Raw genomic sequence first — 21,221 nt, forward strand, 5'->3', positions numbered from 1 at the left:
TTTATTAGTTGAATAAGTACATGTCAGTGATATTCTGGGTGGGACTTTTTTTCTGACTGTGATTTATTGTTCTTTCGTCTCTGCTATTTTTTTCCTCTTGTTTTTCCCCCCTAATCATATAGATAAATCTTCCTCCTCTCTCCCTCAGTCTGGCTTTCTATCTCTGCCTCCCTGTGCTTCTCTCCTCTTTCTATCTCGTCAGTCTTTCTTTTTCTGGCTTTATCTCCTTCCTTTTTCTGTCCTTCAGAGTCTATTGCTTTACCCCCCTCTGTGTGTCTCACCATCTCTCTGAATTTTTTTCTTTGGCTCAAAGCTCAGTTCTTCTCCTCTTTCTCTCCTTTTACTTCTATTATCATTCTCTTATGCCATAGTTCCCTGTCAGTAGGTTTGGGTTTCAGAAGTTAGAGGAAGGTCTCTCTCTTCTGGCTAGGCTGGGTGCCAGAATACCATCCCTTCTCCAGGCTACTCTCTGGCTGTGTGACCCCGGGCGTCATTGGGATCTCTAGTCCTAAATTTTGCCATGACATCAGGGACTGGAATGTTTGTGCTATACATTTCATGCCACCATACACTGCCTCCCTCCATACTTCCCAGGGTGGGAGAGGGCAGAAGGTCTCCATCTCTGGTGAATTGGAGTGGAAGCTCTGGACCAGATCCTGGAGCCTCCTCTCTCAGCTTAGGGTGTTGAAGGACCGGACGGGACAGTCCCAAATCCAGCCTCCTCTCCACCCCCCCCCCCCTTCCCAATGCCCAAAGGATGAAGTCACCAGCCTGGCTAAGGCTTTTTTGGGAAACATGTACCCTGGAGTGAGGAGGGGGGAGAGGGAAGTCCAAAAATGGTGATACCCCTCATCCCTACCCAATCACTTTGTTCTCCTTTCCACTCTGCAAGTCTCTCTCTCTTCCTGCTGGTGTATTGTAATCTCTCTGTCCTTATTCCTCACTAGTTTGGTCTCCATTATCTCTCATCTTGACTCATTCTCCGTTGGTGTGTCTCTTTCAGTGTCTTTTCTCACCTTTTTTTTCTACTTTTCACTGCCTCTCCCCATCATCTCAGACTTCTCATTGGCTCCACTTCAGTCTCCCCCCCCCTTCCCTAGCCAATTCTTTCTTGTCTCCTAAGCCCAGCTCATGCCCAGTCTCTGTTCACATTTTGGTCACTCCTCCCCCTCTGCTTTTCTTCCCATTGGATCATCATTGGATCCTTTTTCTGTCTGGAATGATCCCACCTGCCTCTGTCTGTCTAATCTCCACAATTCTGGGCAGCTCTGGGCAAATTCTTTTTCTAGGACACAGCTCTGAATCTCTCTTGCCCTATCCTGCCCTCCCCTGGAAGTGGGCATGTTCCCAAGAGTCAATTTCTCCTCTCTTCTTTGTCCCCTTTCCTTTTCTCTCCCAGATTGACCAATTTTAATATCTTTCCCTATTTCTTCCCCTGGACTCTCTACCACTTCTCTCTCTCTCTCTCTCTCTCTCTCTCTCTCTCTCTCTCTCTCTCTCTCTCTCTCTCTCTCTCTCTCTCTCTCTCTCTCTCGTTTTCTGATTCCTTCCCCCTCTCAGCCCCTACCTGTGAATTTATGGAGGAGTTGTTTTTCACAGATCTAAGTTTCATCAACAATAAGCAGAGTTAAAAAAAATAAACCACCCAACAACAACTAATAAGCAGAGTATTCTAAAGACTCTCCCATTTCATTTTCTGCCTGGTACCCAGTCATCCTTGTCTTCCCCTCCCCTTTTGCCAGGTGTGTGATTCTGACATGTGCACACCGGGGCCACTGACAGAGAGCAGTCACATCTCCTCAGAACAGCAGAGTTAGGAAGAGGGAAGAGAAGGGAATAAGGGAATAAGCTCTATAGAGTGGCTACTAGCACTGTGAATATCATCTCTTTTAATTTTCATAACAGCCCAATGGGATATGGGTATTGTAATCACACAACCTATTTTACAGCCAAGGAGCTTCAACACTACCTGATTTTCCTATCCCAATCCCCATACTGTGCTCTCCCCCACTCCAAGCTGGAAAGTGAGAAATCATCCAGAGACACAGAAAATTAAAGTTGGGAGGGGCCTTAGAGACCTTTTATTTGGACTCCATCATTGAAAACTTCAGCCTAGAGAGAAGAAAATGCTTATCCAAGATCACACTGCTGGAAAGGACTTATCCAAGATCAGTCAGTAGAAGGACCAAGGTATAATAATAATAATAATTAATAATAATCATAATCATAATGGTTAATATTTATATAGTGCTCTAAAATTTGCAAAGCACATTCTGGTGATCCTCACAACAACACTGGAAGGTGGGTATTATTATTATCCCCATTTTACAGATCAGGAAATTGAGGCAGATAGAGGTTAACTGGTTTGCCCGGGGTCACACAGATAACAGATGTCTGAAGTCAAATTTGAGTTCCAGGTCCAGGATTTTATGCACCAAACCATATTGGATCCTGGAGGAGGTGGGGTGTAGAGAGGGGAATGTTTGATTCCCTAGAGGCTTTGGGAGAATGAACTCCGGCCAGCAGTATAATTAGAATTGTAGAACTGTATAGATTCCTTGGAAGGCAGGGAATCACATCTAGTGGGGGTGGGGAGGAAGTTGTTGACTCACTAGGAAGCCTAAGTTCCTGCCCCTTCCAGGGAGTCTTTGCACTCTTAAATCTGGTCTCAAAAGAGAGAAGGCAGAAAATTTGTCTTGATTATTTGTCTTTTCCCACTCCTCTCCTCTTTCCCCTCTCTGAATTGATTGTCTGGTTCACTTCTTCTCCGGTTAATAACAGTGCAAAGGAGATGCATCCTATTCATAAGAAGCAGATCTGAGCTCCGGATTTGGGTTCCTAAGTCTGGGTGTAACTTGGGGTAAAGTCCCTCTCTGGGGTTCCCTTCGTGATAAAATGTAAGGATTGGGCCAGATAATTTCTAAGGTCCCGTCCCTCTCAGAGAGTCCATGAGGCTGTTCTCTTTAGGCCCGAAGTCTCTGTAAAGAGTAAGAAGGAAGGCAAGAAGCTGGTCCCTGTAAGCAGAGTAGGCGTTAATGTTGACAGATGAGCTGAGAAGGGAAGTCCCTGGGGATGGAAGGGTTGTGGGAACTGGCTAGGATATGTATAGAGAGATCCTCCCTGCATTGGAAGGAGGGCGGGACACTACAGGGGGCACAGGACAGGGGGCAAGGAGAGGGAGTTTGGGGGGAGCCAGGGTAGAATTCCTGGGAGTTTTGTTTGAGAGACTAAACATTCTCCTGCCCTAGAGGGGTATGTGGGGTGGGGGGAGAGAGAGACAGCAGCAGCCAGGGTCAGGGCTGGGCCGAGTTCCTGGAAGGGAAAGGAGGGGTGGTGGGTGGGGGAACCTGATCTGACTGAGGGCTGAGGGAGGGGGGTGGAGAAATGACTTCCATGTGTGTGCATCGGTGGCCCGGGATAATGAGATCCACATGTTGCTGGCTTGCTTGAATGCCCGCCCTCCTTGGTTTCAGTTCCCCTTCTGTTCAGCCTATAGAGATCGAGTTGTCTGTGGCTCAGTTTCCCACCAGGGCCTCTGCTCTGAGGTGGGGACAGATAACACCGAGCCAAAATCCCCCAAAGGGAGATGAATAACCCTGAAGGAGGAATCTCTCTCTCTCACACACACACACACACACACACCTCATCTCTGGGATGGTACGTGGTCTGGAGACCAAGAAGACCATATCATTAGGGAAAGTCCGATGGAAGACCTCAAGAAAACTTAAGAAGAAAGGGGGAAACTGAGTCAGAGAAGGGGAAATAAAGAAGAGAATGAGGAAAACCAAGAGAAGGAGAAATTTAGGAGCTTCCTAGGATAGTCTGACAGAAGATGAAGAGAAGATGAGAGCGAGAACAGAATCTGAGGCTTGCTCCACATTGGGCATCGCAGCCCTGATGAACACAGAATGCTGGGAGGGGGGTGGAGGGGAGGTGTTTCAGGACAACATATGACAGCTGGAGCCCAGCAAGAGTGAAAGAAGTGATGACTATGGGCATAGTGCCCACTGAGGCTGAGAGAAGACAGCTGCTGCCCTCTTGGGCCCCCAAGCGTTATGGGCAGAAGAAATTCCAACCAGTTCCCTGCCTCCAAAATGGCTCCTTCGAGGGGGGGGGGGGCGGGAAACCTGCTGTGACACTGACCGTCTCTTCTGTGGTGATCTCCCGACGGCTCCGGCTGCCCAGCACCCAATGGGGGGTGACTGGCTCTCCAAGGGGAAGTCCTGGGAGGGGGATACAGAGCACAGGGTGAGGGGAGATTCCTGAGAGATGACTAGGGCTGTGGTGAAAGTACAAAGGCCCATCTTGCAGCAAGAAGGACTGAGGTTTGACACCAATAAAGATTTCTCCACTAGAAGAAGGGAGGGAAGAGAGGGAAAGGAAGGAGAAAAGGGAAGCCCAGAAAGAAAGAGTGTTGTATCCTTTGTGTGTGTGTGTGTGTGTGTGTGTGTGTGTGTGTGTGAGATGAAAATAAGAGAAAGGTGTAGAGAGACAAAAACATGAATAGAGAAAAAGGAGAAAACATTAAAAAAAAGGGGGGGTAGTATGATCATTATCTGTTACCAGATTGTGCTTAATTTGTGTTTGTTTGAATGAACAAATGAATGAATGAATGAATGGAGTTCGGGAGAAGGGACAGCAGAGTTAGTGGCAGCAGGTGGCCAATTGAGCCCTTGGGGCTCTGGAATATCCCTCCCTTCCCCACCTCCATGGCTCTGGAGGAAAGATTTCAAGGAAAGCTAACACAGGTCACTTGGTGGATGGGAAAGGGAATAGAAGGAAGGGACAAGGACCAACAAGCATTTTTAGTTCTCTTCCACAAGAGAAAAACTGGTCAACATTCCTGACTCCAAGTCTTGGTCTGACAGAGTCACAGAGATGTGGAGAGACACTGTGAAGGAGACAAACACTGGCTGAGAGACAGACAGAGACCCTGGGGGGATCAGACACAGAGAGTCAGTCCCAGAAATAAGGAGACATTGGGGGGAAGGAGGAAGGAAGACATACACACACGGAGAGACACAGAGAGAGATAGAGACAGAGAGACAGAGGGGGAGAAGGGAGGAAAGGAGGAACAGAGATACTAGGAGACAGAGATACATAGAGAAATAGTTTCAGACATGGAGAAATGAGAGAGGGAGAGACAGAGAGAGATAGAGAATATAAGGGAAGGAAGGAGGGAGACAGAGGCAGGAAAGAGGGGGGAGAGGAGAGAGGAAGAGAAGAGAGAGGGAGAGAAGGGGATAAACAGAGACAAAAAAATAAAGAGAGTGAGAGAGACAGAAAAAAAGAAGACAGAGACAAAGTGGTAAAGAGGGAGAGAGGTGAAAAGAGACAGAGTGAGAAGGAGGAGGGAAGGAGGGAAAGAAGAGGGAAGGAGAAAAAGAAGAGATGAGACTGAGAAAGAGAGAGAGAAAGACAATATAAGGAAAGGAAGGAGGGAGAGAAGAAAGGAGAGGGGAGAAAGGGGAGGGAGGAAGACAGGAGAAGGAAAGGAAGAAAGAGAGAGGGAGAGGCAGAGATAAAGAAGAGGTGTAAATAGATGCAAAGAGAGAAAAAGAAGGAGGAGGAGAGGAAGAGAAGAATAAGAGAGAAAAAGAGGAAGACAGAAAGAAAGGAAGAGAAAGAAAGACAGAGAGGAGAGAAGAAGAAAAAGAAGAGGAAAGGAAGAGACAGAGAAAGAGAGGGTTTCAAAGAGAGAGAAACAGAAAGAGAATGGAGAGAGAGAAGAGAAGAGATTGAGAAAAGAAAAGAAATTCACAGAAAAGGAAAGGCAGAGATAGAGATGCAGAAATAAATACAGAGAAATAGAAAGGAAACAGAGACAAGTTGAAAGAGAAATGCTGAAAAAGACACAGAACTAGGTAGGTAGCCCCTTAAAGGGGGAAGGGACTCGGAATTCAAAGCCCTAAGGAAAGGAAAGTCTAGCATCCCTAACTGGAGACTGAGGCCATCCCCCTGCCTCCACACCACATTGCCCTTACTCAGCCCAACCCAAGTCCCAAATCCGGCCCTCCTCCACCCTAAGCCAAGTTTACCCCCTCCTCCCCAGGGGAAGCAGCTGCTGCTCCAGATGTGGGTGGAGGAGGGGTCTATATGGCTCTTAATTCCCTTTTGTGCCTCTCACTTCCCCTCCCCAAGTTGTTTATAGCCTGGGAGCCCATGTCATAATCAGAGGGAAAGGGGGGTTCGGGCCTAGACCCCCCTCAGTTGGGGAGGGGAGAGAAGAGAAGTAAGTTAAGAGGGTTCCTGGTGAGTCATAGGAGAAAGGAAGTTACTCAGCAGGCCAAAATGCCTGGAATCTTCACCATTTGGGGTTTAGCCTCTATAAATCCCACCAGCTAAACCTCTATGCATCCAAGGCCTCCGACTGACCCACAGAGCCTGATGGGCCCTCAAATGCCCTGGTGCCTGGCTGGCAGTCCAGACAAAGCTAGTGGAGTTGAGGAGGGAAACATGGGTGTGGTAGAAAGACTCCCAAATTTGAGACCTCTGCAGGATTTGACACTATAAATCACGTTCTATTCTTGGATGCCCTCTTCTTTCTGGATTTCTATGACTTTGCCCTCTTGGTTCCCCTACACGGCTCACCACTGCTCCTCAGTCTGCTTTGCTAGCCCATTGTCCAGATCATAGCTCCTCATGGGGGATTCTGAGCCTCCCTCCTCTGCTGACGGCCCTAACAACAAGCACAGCTTCAGTTGCCATCTCTATGCAGACAACGGTCATAGCTATATATCCAGCCCCATTCTCTCTCTTCAGAGCCAGTCTCTCACCACCAACTGCCAAATGGACATTTTGAACTGGATGTCTCAAGGGATCTCTAACTCAACACAGCCAAAGCTGCAAAACATGTCTCCGTCCATGTCTCCTGAGCCTCCAGCAACCTGTCTCCTGTCCTTCAGGGCATGTAGCTAGAAAGGAGGCACAACATCTTCCATAATGTCCCCATGACTACCGAATCAAGCCTAGTGTCTAGGTCCTACAGTTTAAGCCAGGAGCAGACTCACCCAATTGTCCAACAAAGCGTCCAAGTGATTAGAATCTTTGGGATGCTGGACTGCATGCAAAGCCTAGAAATACCACATGGCCATGCCTAGAATCTCATCTGGTACATTAGATCCTCTCTGGGGACTGAGTTCCTAGAAGTGGCCTCTAGGGGAAAATGATAGTCTGGCACCCAAACGGTAATCCAAAACTAGAAATGTCCATAGTACCCAGAACTACACTGCCAGGCAACAGTCACTCAGATGGACTGACATTTTTGAGTACTGGGGTCAGTCTGGGAACCTTTTTAGAAGGGGAAGTAGGGCTAAGAAAAGAATCAAAGGGACAAAACCTTCTTCCCATTTCACCTGGCCCCATTTCTCCATACATTTAGGAGCTTCTTGGAAAGTCCCCCATCTCCAGGAAGGCTTCCCAGGTTGAAAGGGTTACTATCCTCCCTCAAGTCCAAGATAGTATTTGACTCTTTATCTTCCCTTAGATTGCTCCTTACTTCCCTAGGGCACAAACCTCACAGCTCAAAAACTGTGGGAAGGAGGGGAGATGTCCCACCCACCTTGGGCATGTGGGGTTGATTCAAACCAGGCTTCTCTACAAAATAAACTCTGAGGTTGCCTCAGCTTATCTCCTCACATCAACCGCCTCATTCTCACACAGGAAACTCATAAAACTCCTGGGGCCTAGTCCAAGGCTCTGTGGCTGCTCCCTTCCCCCATAACCTCATCTCCTTAAAGAAGGAATTCAGAGCAGGCTCAGTCTGAAGCCCCTCCCCACCTACATCCCCAGTGTCTCCTTGCTCGGAGTATACGAGCAGAAGAGGAAATGGGGGGGTTGGGTGAGGATTGGCCTCTGAAAGACTGAGGCTCAGGTTTCCTGACCCCATCTTCTCCTCAGCTAAACTCTGATTCTCCAGCCTTTTCACTAAGCACTGGTCCCCCATCATTTCACTGGTCCCCAATCCTTTCTCACTGAATCTTGATGCCCTTAGTGAACCCCTAGCCTTCTCATTATCCTCTCATTGAGTCTGCATCTCATTGATTTTCTTATTAAGCTCTTATCCTCTTATTGAATTTCCACCCTCTCACCAATCCCTTTTTTTTTTTTTTTTTTTAATAATAGCCTCCTAACTGATTCCCTGTATTTACTTTCTCCCCTCTCCAAAATGGATCTTACTTATTGGACCCAGTCACTCCCTAGCTCAAAAACCTCCAATGGCTCCCCACTGCCCACTAAAGAGAGCAGAAAACCCTCACCTGGTGATCAAGAATCTCTATAACCAGAGACTACTCTCTGACTTTCTAGCCTTAATAAACACTGCTTTCCTTCATACATCCTATTTTTCAACCAAAGGAAATGACCCTCCATCTCCTGTTATAGTCCTAGCCTCTCTTATTTCAGTGTCTTTGTATTACCATTCCTCACACTATAATGGACTTCCCCTCTTACTCCAAGTCCTGAATCTCCATCTGTCGAAATCTTTCACTTCCCCCAAGACTCTGCTCCCATCTCCTCCATGAAGGCAGCTCGGAGCATTCTCAGTGGGGTATTCTCTAGCCAGAGTCAAGGAAAGAGACACAGAGACAAAGAGGCAGAGACAAGAAAGAGAGAGAGACAGAGACAGAGAGGCAAAGAGAGAGAGAGACAGAGAAAGTGTATGTGTATGTTTTATGGGGCAGAGGTGGGGAGGAGGTTAATTATACCCATTATACATGCCTCTAACAACAAACACTTGTAAAGTGCCTCTTATGCACCCAGCGCAGTGTTTGCATTGTGGAAACAAAACTGCTTCCATCCATGATTCCTCGGGGGGGGGGGCCTCCACCCCCACCCTCACACTCTGTCCCTATCACTACATCGGATCACACTAATTGGTATCTAACTCATGTTGCCCTTATTTGGGTGTATGTTCTTTGAAGGCAGAGACTGTTTTTGTTTTTGTGTTCCAAAGCCTGAGCCCATGGCCTTTTATGTGGTCCAGGGATGAGATTTCACCACATAAGAAACCCGCCTGATGCAGATCAGCAACTTGCTATTCTCTGAATTATAAGGCAGAGAGCCTGCTGGAGCACAGAGGGGTTATGGGATTTGCCTCAGATCACAGAGCCAGCGTGCCTGTAAGATGGAACTTAAGTCCAGGTTTTCTGACTTTGACCTCAATTGCTTATCCGTTATGTTTTTCATAATTTAAAAAAATGTCAGATTGAATTGGCTAAGGCCTCCCATTCCAGAGGTATATGGGGGTGGGCCAAGTATAACATCCAGGAACAGGAATCAGGAGTTTATAGAGAGGACTGAGGAGAAGGGAAAAGATGAAAGATTATGTAGGAAGAAGAGAAGACTCGGTTGGGTGAGAGGAAAGTCTGCCGTTCCCCCATCCAATCTGAGAGAGTAAAGTAAAGGAAGAAGCAGAGGAATGGCTAGAGATTGAGAAGAGTCCAATTAATCCAAAATACATTTAAACTACAATAATGGGAATGAAAAAATGGAAAATGATCTAGTTCCCTTCTTAAAGAAGATCCAAACAATCAACAAGCTTTTATTAAATGCTTATGTCTGTACAAGACATCCTAGGACCTGGGAGAGATACAAGGGCAAAAACAAAACAGGGAGCTTCCATTCTAACCAAGGAGACAACATGTACAAAGCAAGTCAATTTAGAAGGCACAGAAAATAAATACAAGAGGATTTGGGGGGAGTGGGGTGAGGATGCTGGGAGTTTCTAATCCGACAGGAGAGAGATTGGAAGGGGTGATGACCTATATACATAGACATGAATATGATTTCAAGGAATTGGAGCAGAGGAAAGGAGAAATAGAGAGACCATGCTGGGAGAAAAGCCGAGCATACCAAGGAATGACACACAGCAGAGTTCAGGAAGAGTGACGGACAGAAAAGAAGAGAAACATAGAGAATAAGATGGTTACAGGGACCTAAGAGCTGAGTTACATTGTTCTACTTACTGAGCACCTCCTCTATACAGGAGCCTAAGCTCCCATTTCTACTCTAAAGACATGCTTATTTTGATTATAATTTCTGTCTTCTGTTCAAAAAGGGTGTCTAGTATTCTTTTGGGGACTGCCTCCTGGGTAAGGAGGATTCAGCAAGCACCAAGACTTCAAAATGCACATAAGACTTCAATATGGCTCTGTCAAAGTCTTTTGGCGGTATCCTGTTTCCAGAACTAAGACCCAGAAAGCAAGCTGTGCCCTGAGCTTAGCGTAACCATAATCCTTTGCGGCTCTGGATGACCTTGCTCTCTGGCACTGTGTACTGCTTTGACTAGCACCAGATACTCACTTACAGAATTTTGGTTTTAGCTCCTCCTATTTCCCAGGGACCTGAGAGCCAATATCCATTACCTCTTTTGACATCTCACAATATTCCACTCCTGTTCCTGTCACAGAATTCTGGTTCTATACCCTGCAGAGTAATCACAATGCCCTGCTTTGTGCAGCCCTGACCATCCACAGGTTAGAGGTCAGTTCTGGTCTGGTTGACAGACCCAAAAATCATGCTGCTACCTGGTAGGAAAAAAAGAGTCCAGTCTACCCTCTAATTCACTATGGTTCTTCCCCTGTGAGCCTTAGTTTTTCCCTCTGTTAAATGGGTATAATAAACCCTGCCTTTCCTCCTTGGATCTGGCATGAGAATCATATAAGAAAATAAATAGAAAAATGTGTTGTTATTATTATGACCTTGATAATCATCTAAATTGTGTTCAACACAATTGGAGATATGAAATGCATGGTGCATTAAAAAGAGCCCTAGATGGGAGACCTGAATTCTAGTCCTCCTTCTGCCCATAACAAATGAACTGTGTAACCTTGGACAGGAGCAGCTAGGTGGCACACTGGGTAGAGTGCCAGGGCTGCAGGCAGAAAGTTCAAATCCGACCTCAGATATTACTTGCAGTGTGACCCTGGGCAAATACTTTAACCCAGTTTCTCTCAGTTTCCTCATCTATTACAGAAGCTGGAGAAGAAAATGGCAAACCCCTCCAAGTATCTTTGTCAAGAAAACCACAAATGGGGTCAGGAAGCGTCAGACATGGCTAAAATGACTGAAAAATCTTGGGCAAAATGTTTCTCTTGGTTTCAAACTTTTCCTCTTTAAAATGAAGGGGTTGGATTTGTCTAAAGATTCTTAATTGGGGCTCACTCAGGAGTCCACAGAAACTTCTGTTAGTCAAGAAACCTGTATTAAGTACTTCCTATGTGCTAGGCACTGTGCTAAGTGCCAGGGCTACAAAAAGAGGCAAATGACAGTTCCTGTTCTCAAGGAACCTACACCTGGAACTTGGATGTAATCTTGATAATTTTAATAATAATTTAACTTCATAATTAATCACTTGTTTCTTTTATAATACAATGGATTTTATTTTGTGCATTTAAGAACAATATTCTGAAAAAAAGCCCTTAGGCTTCACTTTATTGCCAAAGGTGTCCATAAAATAAACTAAATAATTAAGAAGAGTCCTCTCAACCCAGACATACTGTGTTCTTTGATTTCATGTAGAGATGGATCTTTTTATAATACTCGGCATTTAGAACTCTCTTCTGGTAAACAGGAACCAACATATAAGAATTCCACAGGTGACACAGACTTGAAGAGTCCCCAGAGACCTCGCTACCCACTTCCCAACCACAAGTCTCAGTTTTGCACATATTTCACTCCCCTGTCTTCAGCAGTGCACTGGGGAAGGGGGAGAGGCACTAGGGAGCTATGGGTAACAAATATCCCTTGGAGGGTCTGGCCCTTCTCCCAAATCACTTTCCACCTCCAATGTCCACATCTGGCAGGAAGAGTGTGTCCCTCCCTTGTTCCCAAGGGCTTTAACTGAGCAGGGAAAAAGGAAACATATACAGGGGACCCAAGAGAGATGGGGAGATTCAATGAGAGGGAGAAACAGAAAAACTAAACAAAAATTCTAGAAGCCCGGGGGGCAGAGAACCATCAACCCCAACCAAGGAGAAATGACTAGTAAAAGGAATGAGGATGGGAGAAATGAGAAGGGAGAGCAAGTCCAGTCACCTGAATCCCAACCCAGTGGGTCCTGTTTGGATCCAGAAAATTCAAACTTCCCTCCAAAGACCAAGGCCCAGAGAGAAAAGAAGGTTGTAATTTCCCAGCAGCGTTTTTCTGTCAGGAGGGGATTGAGGCCAGGCTCCAGAAAGCCTGGGGGAGGAGGAGGGGAGTACTGGGGATGTGGGAAATCGACCCCCTGAGCAATGACTTCATTCGATTCTCCTTGGGAAGTGACAAGAGGGAGGGAGAGAAGCCAGAAGAGGAAGGGGCATCCCCAGATCATTCCCAGGCTCCACCAAGGCCCTTGGGGCTCTCAGCCCTAACCTCTGACCCTCTCTCCCTCCCCCATCCGGTTGGACAGGGGTGGAAATGGAACTCCAGGAATGGGGGAGGGACTGACTATAAGGGAAGACCCTCGGGCCTGGACTTTCAGCACCAACTTCCTTCTTATTTCTAGGCCTTCAGTCTTTCTCCTCCAGCCTTGGCTTGCATATGGCCAGAATCATCTTCCTAACACACAAACATGATCCTCTCTCTGTGTTTAAAACTCTTATAGGATAAATAGAATTATACACATGGTGGGAAAGTTGTTCAAGGCCAAACCAGAGACTAAGTGGCAGGGCTAAGACCAGGACCCCTGACTCCAAATCTAGCTCATTTTATATGATATCCAGAGGTGGCGATTGTTGTGGTTTGTCCTTCATTCTTGAAGAGGACCGTGACTCCAGGGAGGTGATGTCATGACATGCAAGTCAATTGGATTGAAATGGGGGAGGCTGGACAAGGTCACCTGCCTCCCTTTCCCCTCCAGAGCCATCTGGGTCCAGCGGCCAGATATAGATCAGAATGACTGGAGATGGCCCTGGAAGCAGTGGGAGACCTTGTTAAGGTCTTCATCAGGTCTCAGTTTGAGTGAGACAACACCCATCCAGTGATTAAAGCTAGGTAGCAATTCTTACACTGCTTCTGATTCACCCGAGTCTGGGAGTTTAAAATTTGCTCCAATCCCCCCTTTCACTGAGGAACCTCAGGCCCAGAGAAGGGAAGGAAGTAACTTGGCCAAAATCACACTGGGAAGATCATGAGGTCGGAAGGGACCTCGGGAATCAGTCAGTCATTTTAGATAAGAAGAAATTGAGCTCCAAAGGTTGGACAGGTAGTAAGTTTCAGAGGAACCCAGGTCCTCTTAATGGATACGCAGTCCAGTTTCCATACTGCCATGCTGCTTCTGAGCTTCATCCTGGCTCTGCTATGGGCTTAATGGGAGGAGAAGACTTGGTCTTTGACTTTGGATACCTTGGATAAGACTACATGGAGATCCCTCTCATCCAATCTCACTGCTTCAATTCCCCATCTTCATGCAAGAAATAACAATGGACATTTATTATATACCACTACATATATAGAGCATCATGCTAGGCCCTGTACAGATCTGGGATTCCGCATTTACAAGACTGGGGAGTCTCGTTAAACCTCATGTAAGTCACTTATTCATATTAGAAAACCACATATTAATATTATATAGGTTCTATTTCACTTTATTTGTTTTGTTAAATATTTTTCAATTACAGTTTAATCTAGTTTCTTTATACTCGAAAGTGTTGCTGGCAGCATATTTGACAAATCTGTTGTAAATAGCTCCCAAACTTATATTTCTAGCTTCCTGAGCTTTCTTACAAGCTCTAGTATTCATTGACTGCTGGATATCTCTAACTGAAAGTCTCAGGAGATCCCAAACTTAACCCATCATCACCTCTCTTAGATCCGTCCCTCCCTGAAACTTCCCTATTTTTGTGGAGAACACTAACATCCTCTGAGTCACTCAGCCTCAACTCTTCCTTCAAAGTCATAATCGACTGTTCCCTCCTTCTCAGCCTTCACTTCTCCTTCCCCTCACCCCCACCCAATTAGAAGTCAAATCCTGTTTATTCTATGTTTATACATTTTTTAAACTGTCTCCTCTTCTCCACGCACACATCTTCTTCCCTGGTTAAGTCCTCAATACCTCCTGCACAGATGAGTGTAATATTGTTCTAATTGGTTTCTTTGCCTCTAGTGTCTATCACCTGTCTTTTAAAATCTTTCAAAATAATCTCCCTAAATGAATACAAGAGATAATATTATAAAAAAAATTACTCATGCATATATACTGTGGAAAAAAATTCTAAAAAAATAAAAATAAAAATGAACTCCCTAATATGCAGGTCTTAACAAAGGGGATTCTCTGCTTTAAAAAGGGATAAAATACAAATATCTTAGCCTGGCATTCAAGACCCTATACAATTTTACTCCTATATAACTTTTTTGGGGGGGTTAGACAACCTGAGTTAAATGACTGATCCAGGATCACTTGGCTGAGGCTGAATTTGAAGACAGGTCTTCCTTACCCCAGAATTTGTGCTCTATCTACTGCCCCACCTAGATCCCCCTTCCAATCTATCTTTTAAATTTTTTTAAAAGTTGTAAAAAATGTTTTAAAAGTTTTAATGATTTTTTTTTGGTTTTGTATTATGGACATTTTTGTAATAACTGTTCCTCTCCTCTTCCCTCTTGAAACTGAATCCTCTCCTGAAACAAAGAAAAAACATTTAAGCAAAGACAGAGTAACCTCAACTGACAAACATTCTATCCTAGTAAAGGAAATAGTTATATTTCATAATCTGTTGTCTGAGTGCATCGTTGGTTTTTCAGTTAGTAAGTTGTTTCCTTTTAGCTATTTTTCATTTACATTGTTGCATTTTGCATATTGTTCTTTTTGTTCCCTTTATTACTTTCTATATCAGCTCATGAAAGTTTCTCCAAATTGCTCTGACTTCCCAGCTGACATTTCTTAAAATATAAAAACACTTCTTTGAATTTCCTGGTATACTTTATTCAACCAAGTTCTAATTAATAGGCTTACACTTTTATTTCCAGTCCTTTGCTTCCATAAAAGCACTGAGAATGATTATTTGAATATAGATGAAAAACTCATTTTTGTCTTTGTCCCAGCAGTGGGATCAAAGGGTATGTACATTTAGTCACTTTACATATAATATACCAAATTGATATTCAGAAAAGTTGCTATAATTCAGAGTTCTATCAACTGTATATTAGTGGGCCTATTTTTCCACAGACCTTTTCTGTCTTTTTTCTCTCTTTACTTAATATTTGACAATTTTCATGGTGTGAAATGAAACTTTAGAATTTAATTTGCACTAGTAATTTGGAGCATGTTTTATAAGGTCATCAGAGTTTGCATTTTTAAAAAATTGTTCTATCTTTTGATCCCTTGTCTATTGAGGAATGGCTCTTGGCCTGATAAATTTGGGTCAATTCTCTCTACATTGGGAATATCAGATTTTTGTCAGTGACATTTGATACAAAAATTTCTTCCCACCCAATAGTATTTCTTCTCAGTGGGCAACTAAGTGGCTCAGTGAACAGAGCTCTGGACATGGAGTAAGAAAGAACTCCACTTCCTGTGGAGTTCACATCTGGCCTTCAATATTTGCTAGCAAGTCATTTAACCCTTTTCTACATCTCTAGTGGTCCTTTTTTTTTTTTTTTGATCTTGCCACTGGACCCCGATGGCTCTGAAAGACAAAGTGAGGCTAAGGACCTTGCACAGCCTTCCCTCATTTGAATCCAGTTCACTAGCATATTATGCCATCACTCTTTGATGTCATTTTGTTTTCTAGAATGAAGGACAAGAAAGAACAACCACCTTCTCTTCTGGGTATATCTACATTCATTTTGTTAGGAATCAGTCTCACTAGTCTTATTTCACATGCATCTTGTCAAACTTTCCAACTTCCAATCAGCTAAAATCATTGGCTGTTCTGACTCCTTCCCTATTTCACATGTCTTTTTCCCATCTCTTCCTGTTAACATTATTCCCTTCTTGGAAGGTCCAGCTCAAGGTTTCTGTGAAGACTTTCCTAATTTCTCCTTCTCCTTTCCTAGCCTCTGACTAAAAAAAAATTCCCCCTTCTAGAATATCTCACAACATTGATATTTTTTGCACTTACCACATTCTAATCTATATGATAATTATTACCCTAGATAGCTCCCACATTATCTCCCACCTCCAACCTCACTAGAAAGAAATCTCCCCAAGGGCAAGAACCATGCCTTCACTGATATTTGTACCAAGAGTTATGCAAAGGTCCTGTACAGAGTAGGTACTTTTTAAAAAATTGTTTTATTTATTTTTTAGCTATATATGTATATTAACTTTTTAAATACACATTTCTTTATGAATCATTGAGAGAGAAAAACAAGAACAAAAGGGAAAAAAAAAAACTAGGAAAAAGAAGTGAATGCAACATGGGATTATTTATACTCAGTCTCTATAGTTCTCTTTCTGGTTGCAGATGGCGTTTTCTATCCAAAGTTTACTGGGATTGCCTTGTACGGAGTAGGTACTTTAAAAACGTTGCTGAGTGAATGAATGAACAAATAGAGACACCGAGAGATAGAGCTGGAGTTAGAGGATGTTCAATGTCTGGTTAATGAAAATTGACTTTATTACTCTTACTCTAATCCTTTGAGAAATCCATGTGGATCCTCACAAGGCTCAGACTTGATGAAAAAAAGATCATAGGACGTAAAATTGGAAGAGATAGGAGAGGTCATCTAATCTAGCCCCACTGTTTTGCTTACTTCACATATCACAACCCATTCATATCTTCTCAACTCCTGCTGCAATTCTTACTCATCATTTCCTCTAATAAATTCCTTTATAGGATGTCTGTTCAACAAGTTGGAGGACTTTCTCTGGACCTTTTAAAACTTTGTGGGTGCCACTGTAACACTTAGGCTCTCCATCTGTTATCACTTACTCTCTCCACAAAATTGGTCTATCTCCTCTACTCAGTATTTTCAGTGGAAGGTTTTGCACTATTTTCAGTATAAAAGTCATTTTTGGCACTATGCTACCACTTAGTTATGCCCAGATGCTTCTCCCTGGCATTTGAATTCCCTGCAATTTTGATTTCTTGGAGATTGTGATCTTTCACAATTTATAGTCATATAACATCACCAGGGGACAACTGTTGAAATGGTAGATGTTGCTGGGAGAAGCTTGGTTACTGAAAGTACTCAGTCATTTCCCAAAACTGATTCATCCTGCTTTTCTGTTCAATTTTGTGTCATTTGTATTGTTCATCTGAAATGCCTAGTCAAAACACACATAGTGATGGACTAAGTCATTCTAGGGGCTCCCCATACAACTTGTATGACATAATTTTGAGAATAGAAATTCTTCATCCATTTGCTGTTTCTTGGATGGATTGTTAAATTAATTTCTTTTGAGTGGTTATGTATCTCTTTAAAGAGGCTCTCTAACGTACTAGAATTTGAGGTAATTTTCCCCAAATTGTCTGCAAACCAGATCATCTGGAGGACTTCATCATCTATAGAATGTTTCCATTTGGATTTTGCTCAGCACGACACTGACAAATGCCCTTTTTCATCATCTATTTCCCTGTTTTATGTCTTGCCATGTGGCAAAGCAGATAAAAGATCTATCAGAAAGACTTGGATTTGAATCCTGCCTTGGACACTTAACTATCTGTGTGACCCATGGCACTTTTCTCTCTTAGTTTCTTCATCTGTAAAATGAGAATAATATTTGCACCTACCTCACAGGATCGTTGTGAGGATCCAATGAGATAATACGTATGGCATTTTGTAAATTTTTAAGTGATATATAAATATTAGCTAATTATTACCACCTAGTGATATATAAATATTAGCTAATCATTAAACAATAGTAGCCAATTAGCTGTTAAATTATAGTTGTTGCTATAGCTAATATAAATATTAGCTAATTAATACTATGTGTTACTAATTATTGGTGTTATTAACAATGATGACCAGAAAGTCTTTGAACAAAGTATTCTGTTGTCTATATCAGTGAGTCTTATATGATTTTGACATGTACATAAGAGACATCTTATTGGAAATTTGTTTTTTTTTAGTGATTTATTTTCATCATTAATGACAGTGGAATGACCACTATACCCAACGAGCTTTGTGAGAAAAGGAAAATTGGAATGCAAAAAGATGCTGAACCTAACCAAATATACAAGTGAAATCCATCCCAGAGACAAAATGATTTTTAAAAGCAGCCAGGAATTGGTTTTCAAGATAATGCAGAGGAGATTTCAAAAGAAAACACAGAGAGTATTATTAACATTCTCTGTATCTCTAATACAAAGAAGGTACCAAAAAGACATCAGCAATTTCAGACAAATGATAATTTTTCAATTTCTATAACGGTCTATACACAAATCAAAATTATCATTGATGAAAATATAAGAAGGAAACTGGGTGATTTTTTACAGATTTTTTTTTTTGCAATGGACCTCATTAAAAAAAAATTATGTAATTAACTGAGCCAGTTTGTTTAATGACTGTCAACTACCAAAAGGGGAAAAAATAAGTATTTGCTCAGTGAGAGTAAAACCAGACTTAACATACAGATCCTAGCAACCAGGTTTCTGTTTCCACCACTCTACTGAAACTGCTTTTTCTCAATCTTTCCTGAGCTACTAATTGACAAATGCAACTGGCCTTCTTCAGTTCTCATACTGTTTAGCTTCTCCCAACTTTAAACACTGCTGACCATCACTTCCTGCTGAATATTTTCTATTCCCTCAGCTTCAGAAACAGCACATTCTCTTGGATTTTCTGACTCTCAGTGCTCTCCTATTTTTTCAATGGGTTGCTCATCTTTTTCCTTTTTTATGGGTGTTTTTTGCTCTGTCGTTAGCCCTCTTATGCCCAATATCTTTTCCTGGGCAATGTTATTCTGCTCCATACCTTCAATAATTATTTCTTTCTTTGATTCCTACATCTGTTTTCTGAGCTCTAGGCATACCTATTTAACTCCACATGGGACATCTATACTTATCTGTTCTCCTGGCTTGGTATGTTCCAAATTAAGCACATGATCTTTCTTCACTAAAATTGTTATCCCCTAAACCTTCTCTTCCTTCTGCTATCATGATTTCTGTCCAGCATCATCATCACTTTTCCATGTTTGTAATTATGGCATTAAGAGAAAACTCTTCTTCCTCACTTCTTCTATCCAATCAATTACTAAGGTCCTTTTGAGTCCATTGTCACATCTCTCTCATCACTGACCACCAATGTCCCCCACTACCTCAGTAGAAGGTCTTCATTACCTTGTCCCTGGACCTTTGCACTATCTTCCCAACAAGTCATCTTGCCTCCAATTTATCTCCAGTATATTCTTTCTTATTTCCACATCTAATTATGTCTTTCCTTGACTATACTCTAACCTTAAATAGGTCCTGGGAAAATTAATAATGCTCGGGCATTTTGCATACATGATCTCGTTTGAGCAGGGAAACAACCCTGTGAGGATAAATACTGCAGGAATTAGTCTCCTTTTTACACATGAAGAAACTAATGTTCAGTAAGCTTGAGTGATATGGCCATGAGAGGGGTGGGATTTGAACCACTTCACCAGAGAGCCAACAAGAAAAGCTTGCTTGCTTTTGCTGGCCATTCAAGGATCTCCACAATCTGGTGGTCCCCTACCAGACTGCTTTAGGACGCATTATTTTTTCTCCCAGTTTTTTGGGCTAAGGCCTCTTGTCTTATCTAAACTGGGCATCTCTAGGAGTAACTCAATCAGTGTTTGTTCTATGCTGCCTAATTGTTCTGAGTCTAAGGTCCCTCCCAGCTCTATCTCCACTCTCCTGCGCTCTGTTCGAAGGTCTTTCCCCAGCCCTGACATTCCATGTTCTGTTTCGGAGCTCCTTTCCAGCTCGGTTCTGTGAGTTGGCAGGAGAACCCCAGCCCCGGCCCCAGATGGGAGAGACTTGGCTTTCGACTGACCCAATTCAGACCCACAGCTCTAAGCGAGACGGTATTTCAGCCCGATTGAGGGAGTCCGCCCCAGAGAACATTGCGCCCGTCCTGGAGGCAGCGCATGGAGGTTCCCTTTGGTCCAGGAGCGCCCCGCTCCCTTTGGCCAATCCCACCGGGGTTCTTCTCCTGGCCTCCCAGGCGCCGGCCCCGACCCACTCTGCCCTTCCCCTACTTGGAACCCTTTGGGGTCCCTCCCCAAGTGCATTCCTCCACTGCAGCCCCAGCCACTGCTGACGGGACAAGGATGGATCCCGGACCCCGTTTCCCCTCCCCGATCGACCCCTCCTCACCTTTAGGCTCTCGGACCCAGGTCCCGGTCCCCAGCGGAAGGAGGAGGAGGAGAAGGAGTCCGGGGGGCCAGCGGGCTGTCCCAGGGCCCGGCGAGCCCAAGGCCCGGTCCGAGCCCCAGCCCATGCCTGTCCAACTCCAACGCCTCGGCCCCCGCTTCGGTTGTCCCTACCCACTTTGCTCCCCTCCAGCCGCCAGCCCCCGCCCCTTCCCCCTCTTCCCCTCCCTCTTCATCCCGCCCTCCCTCTCCAGGACTCCCGCCCCCTGCCCGCCTGCCCGCTAGCCCGCCCGGGCTCTTTCCCTGCTCCCTCCCTCCAACCTCCTCCCCTAGCCCGCCGCAGCCTCGAACCCCAGCAGGACCCGGCCTCCTTCTCCCCGCCCCTTCCCCCCCCTCCGACTCTTCCACCCCGCCCTCGCAGCCTGGCCCAGTCGCTGGTCTTAGGCCGGCACCGACCGACCCCAAGAGCCTTCCCTCTTCTCTCGGGGGCTGTCAGGGACCTGGCACTTTTCAGTTACTGATGCGGCTAGAACCTAGGACTTGGGATCTCAAGACTTAAAAAAGAGCAAGCTTCATGTTAAAGGGGTTTTTTAGAACACGGGATAAAGGAGTAAGGCCTGGAAAGAGAAACTTTGTCAGAAAAAGAAAACTAAGAACACTTAATTCCCTGCGCAGAAGGTCCTACTCTGAGGCCCGAGGCCTCCTATATGGTGTGGGTCATAGATGGAGAAGGAAGGGATCTAAGATACCATATAATCCACTTTCTCTGCCATTTTACAGATGGGGAAACTGAGGCCAAGGGAATTTAAATGACTTTCCAAGATCATACAGACAGTGAATGAATGATATGGACAGGGCCTGAATTCCGGTCCGTATTTTTTTCACTGCATCACACTGACCCTCATGATTGTCTTAGATGGCCAAAGGTGTTCTCAGGGACAGACTATGTTAACCTTCATTCACTAAACTCCAAGGCTCTTCATTATCTTCAGGATCAAACATACATTCCTCTGTATGGCAT

At 44.2% G+C, this 21,221-nt stretch overlaps 1 protein-coding gene across 2 annotated transcripts in view; it reads right to left on the reverse strand.

Moving 5' to 3' along the window:
- Positions 1-20,398, reverse strand: part of ADAM33 (ADAM metallopeptidase domain 33) — a 34,998-nt gene extending 14,600 nt beyond the window's left edge. The window contains exons 1-2 of one of the 2 annotated variants that reach the window (XM_074275578.1): positions 20,205-20,398; positions 4,144-4,223 (exon numbers count right to left, since the gene is read on the reverse strand). In XM_074275578.1, coding sequence (XP_074131679.1) covers positions 4,144-4,223; positions 20,205-20,328 — 204 coding nt within the window. In that variant the 5' untranslated portion in view covers positions 20,329-20,398. The remainder of the gene's footprint in view (positions 1-4,143; positions 4,224-20,204) is intronic. The other variant, XM_074275577.1, reaches the window with a different exon arrangement.
- Positions 20,399-21,221: the final 823 nt, after the last annotated feature.

This window comes from Sminthopsis crassicaudata, chromosome 6 (assembly GCF_048593235.1).
Source record: "Sminthopsis crassicaudata isolate SCR6 chromosome 6, ASM4859323v1, whole genome shotgun sequence".
NCBI classification, from domain to species: Eukaryota; Metazoa; Chordata; class Mammalia; order Dasyuromorphia; family Dasyuridae; genus Sminthopsis; species Sminthopsis crassicaudata.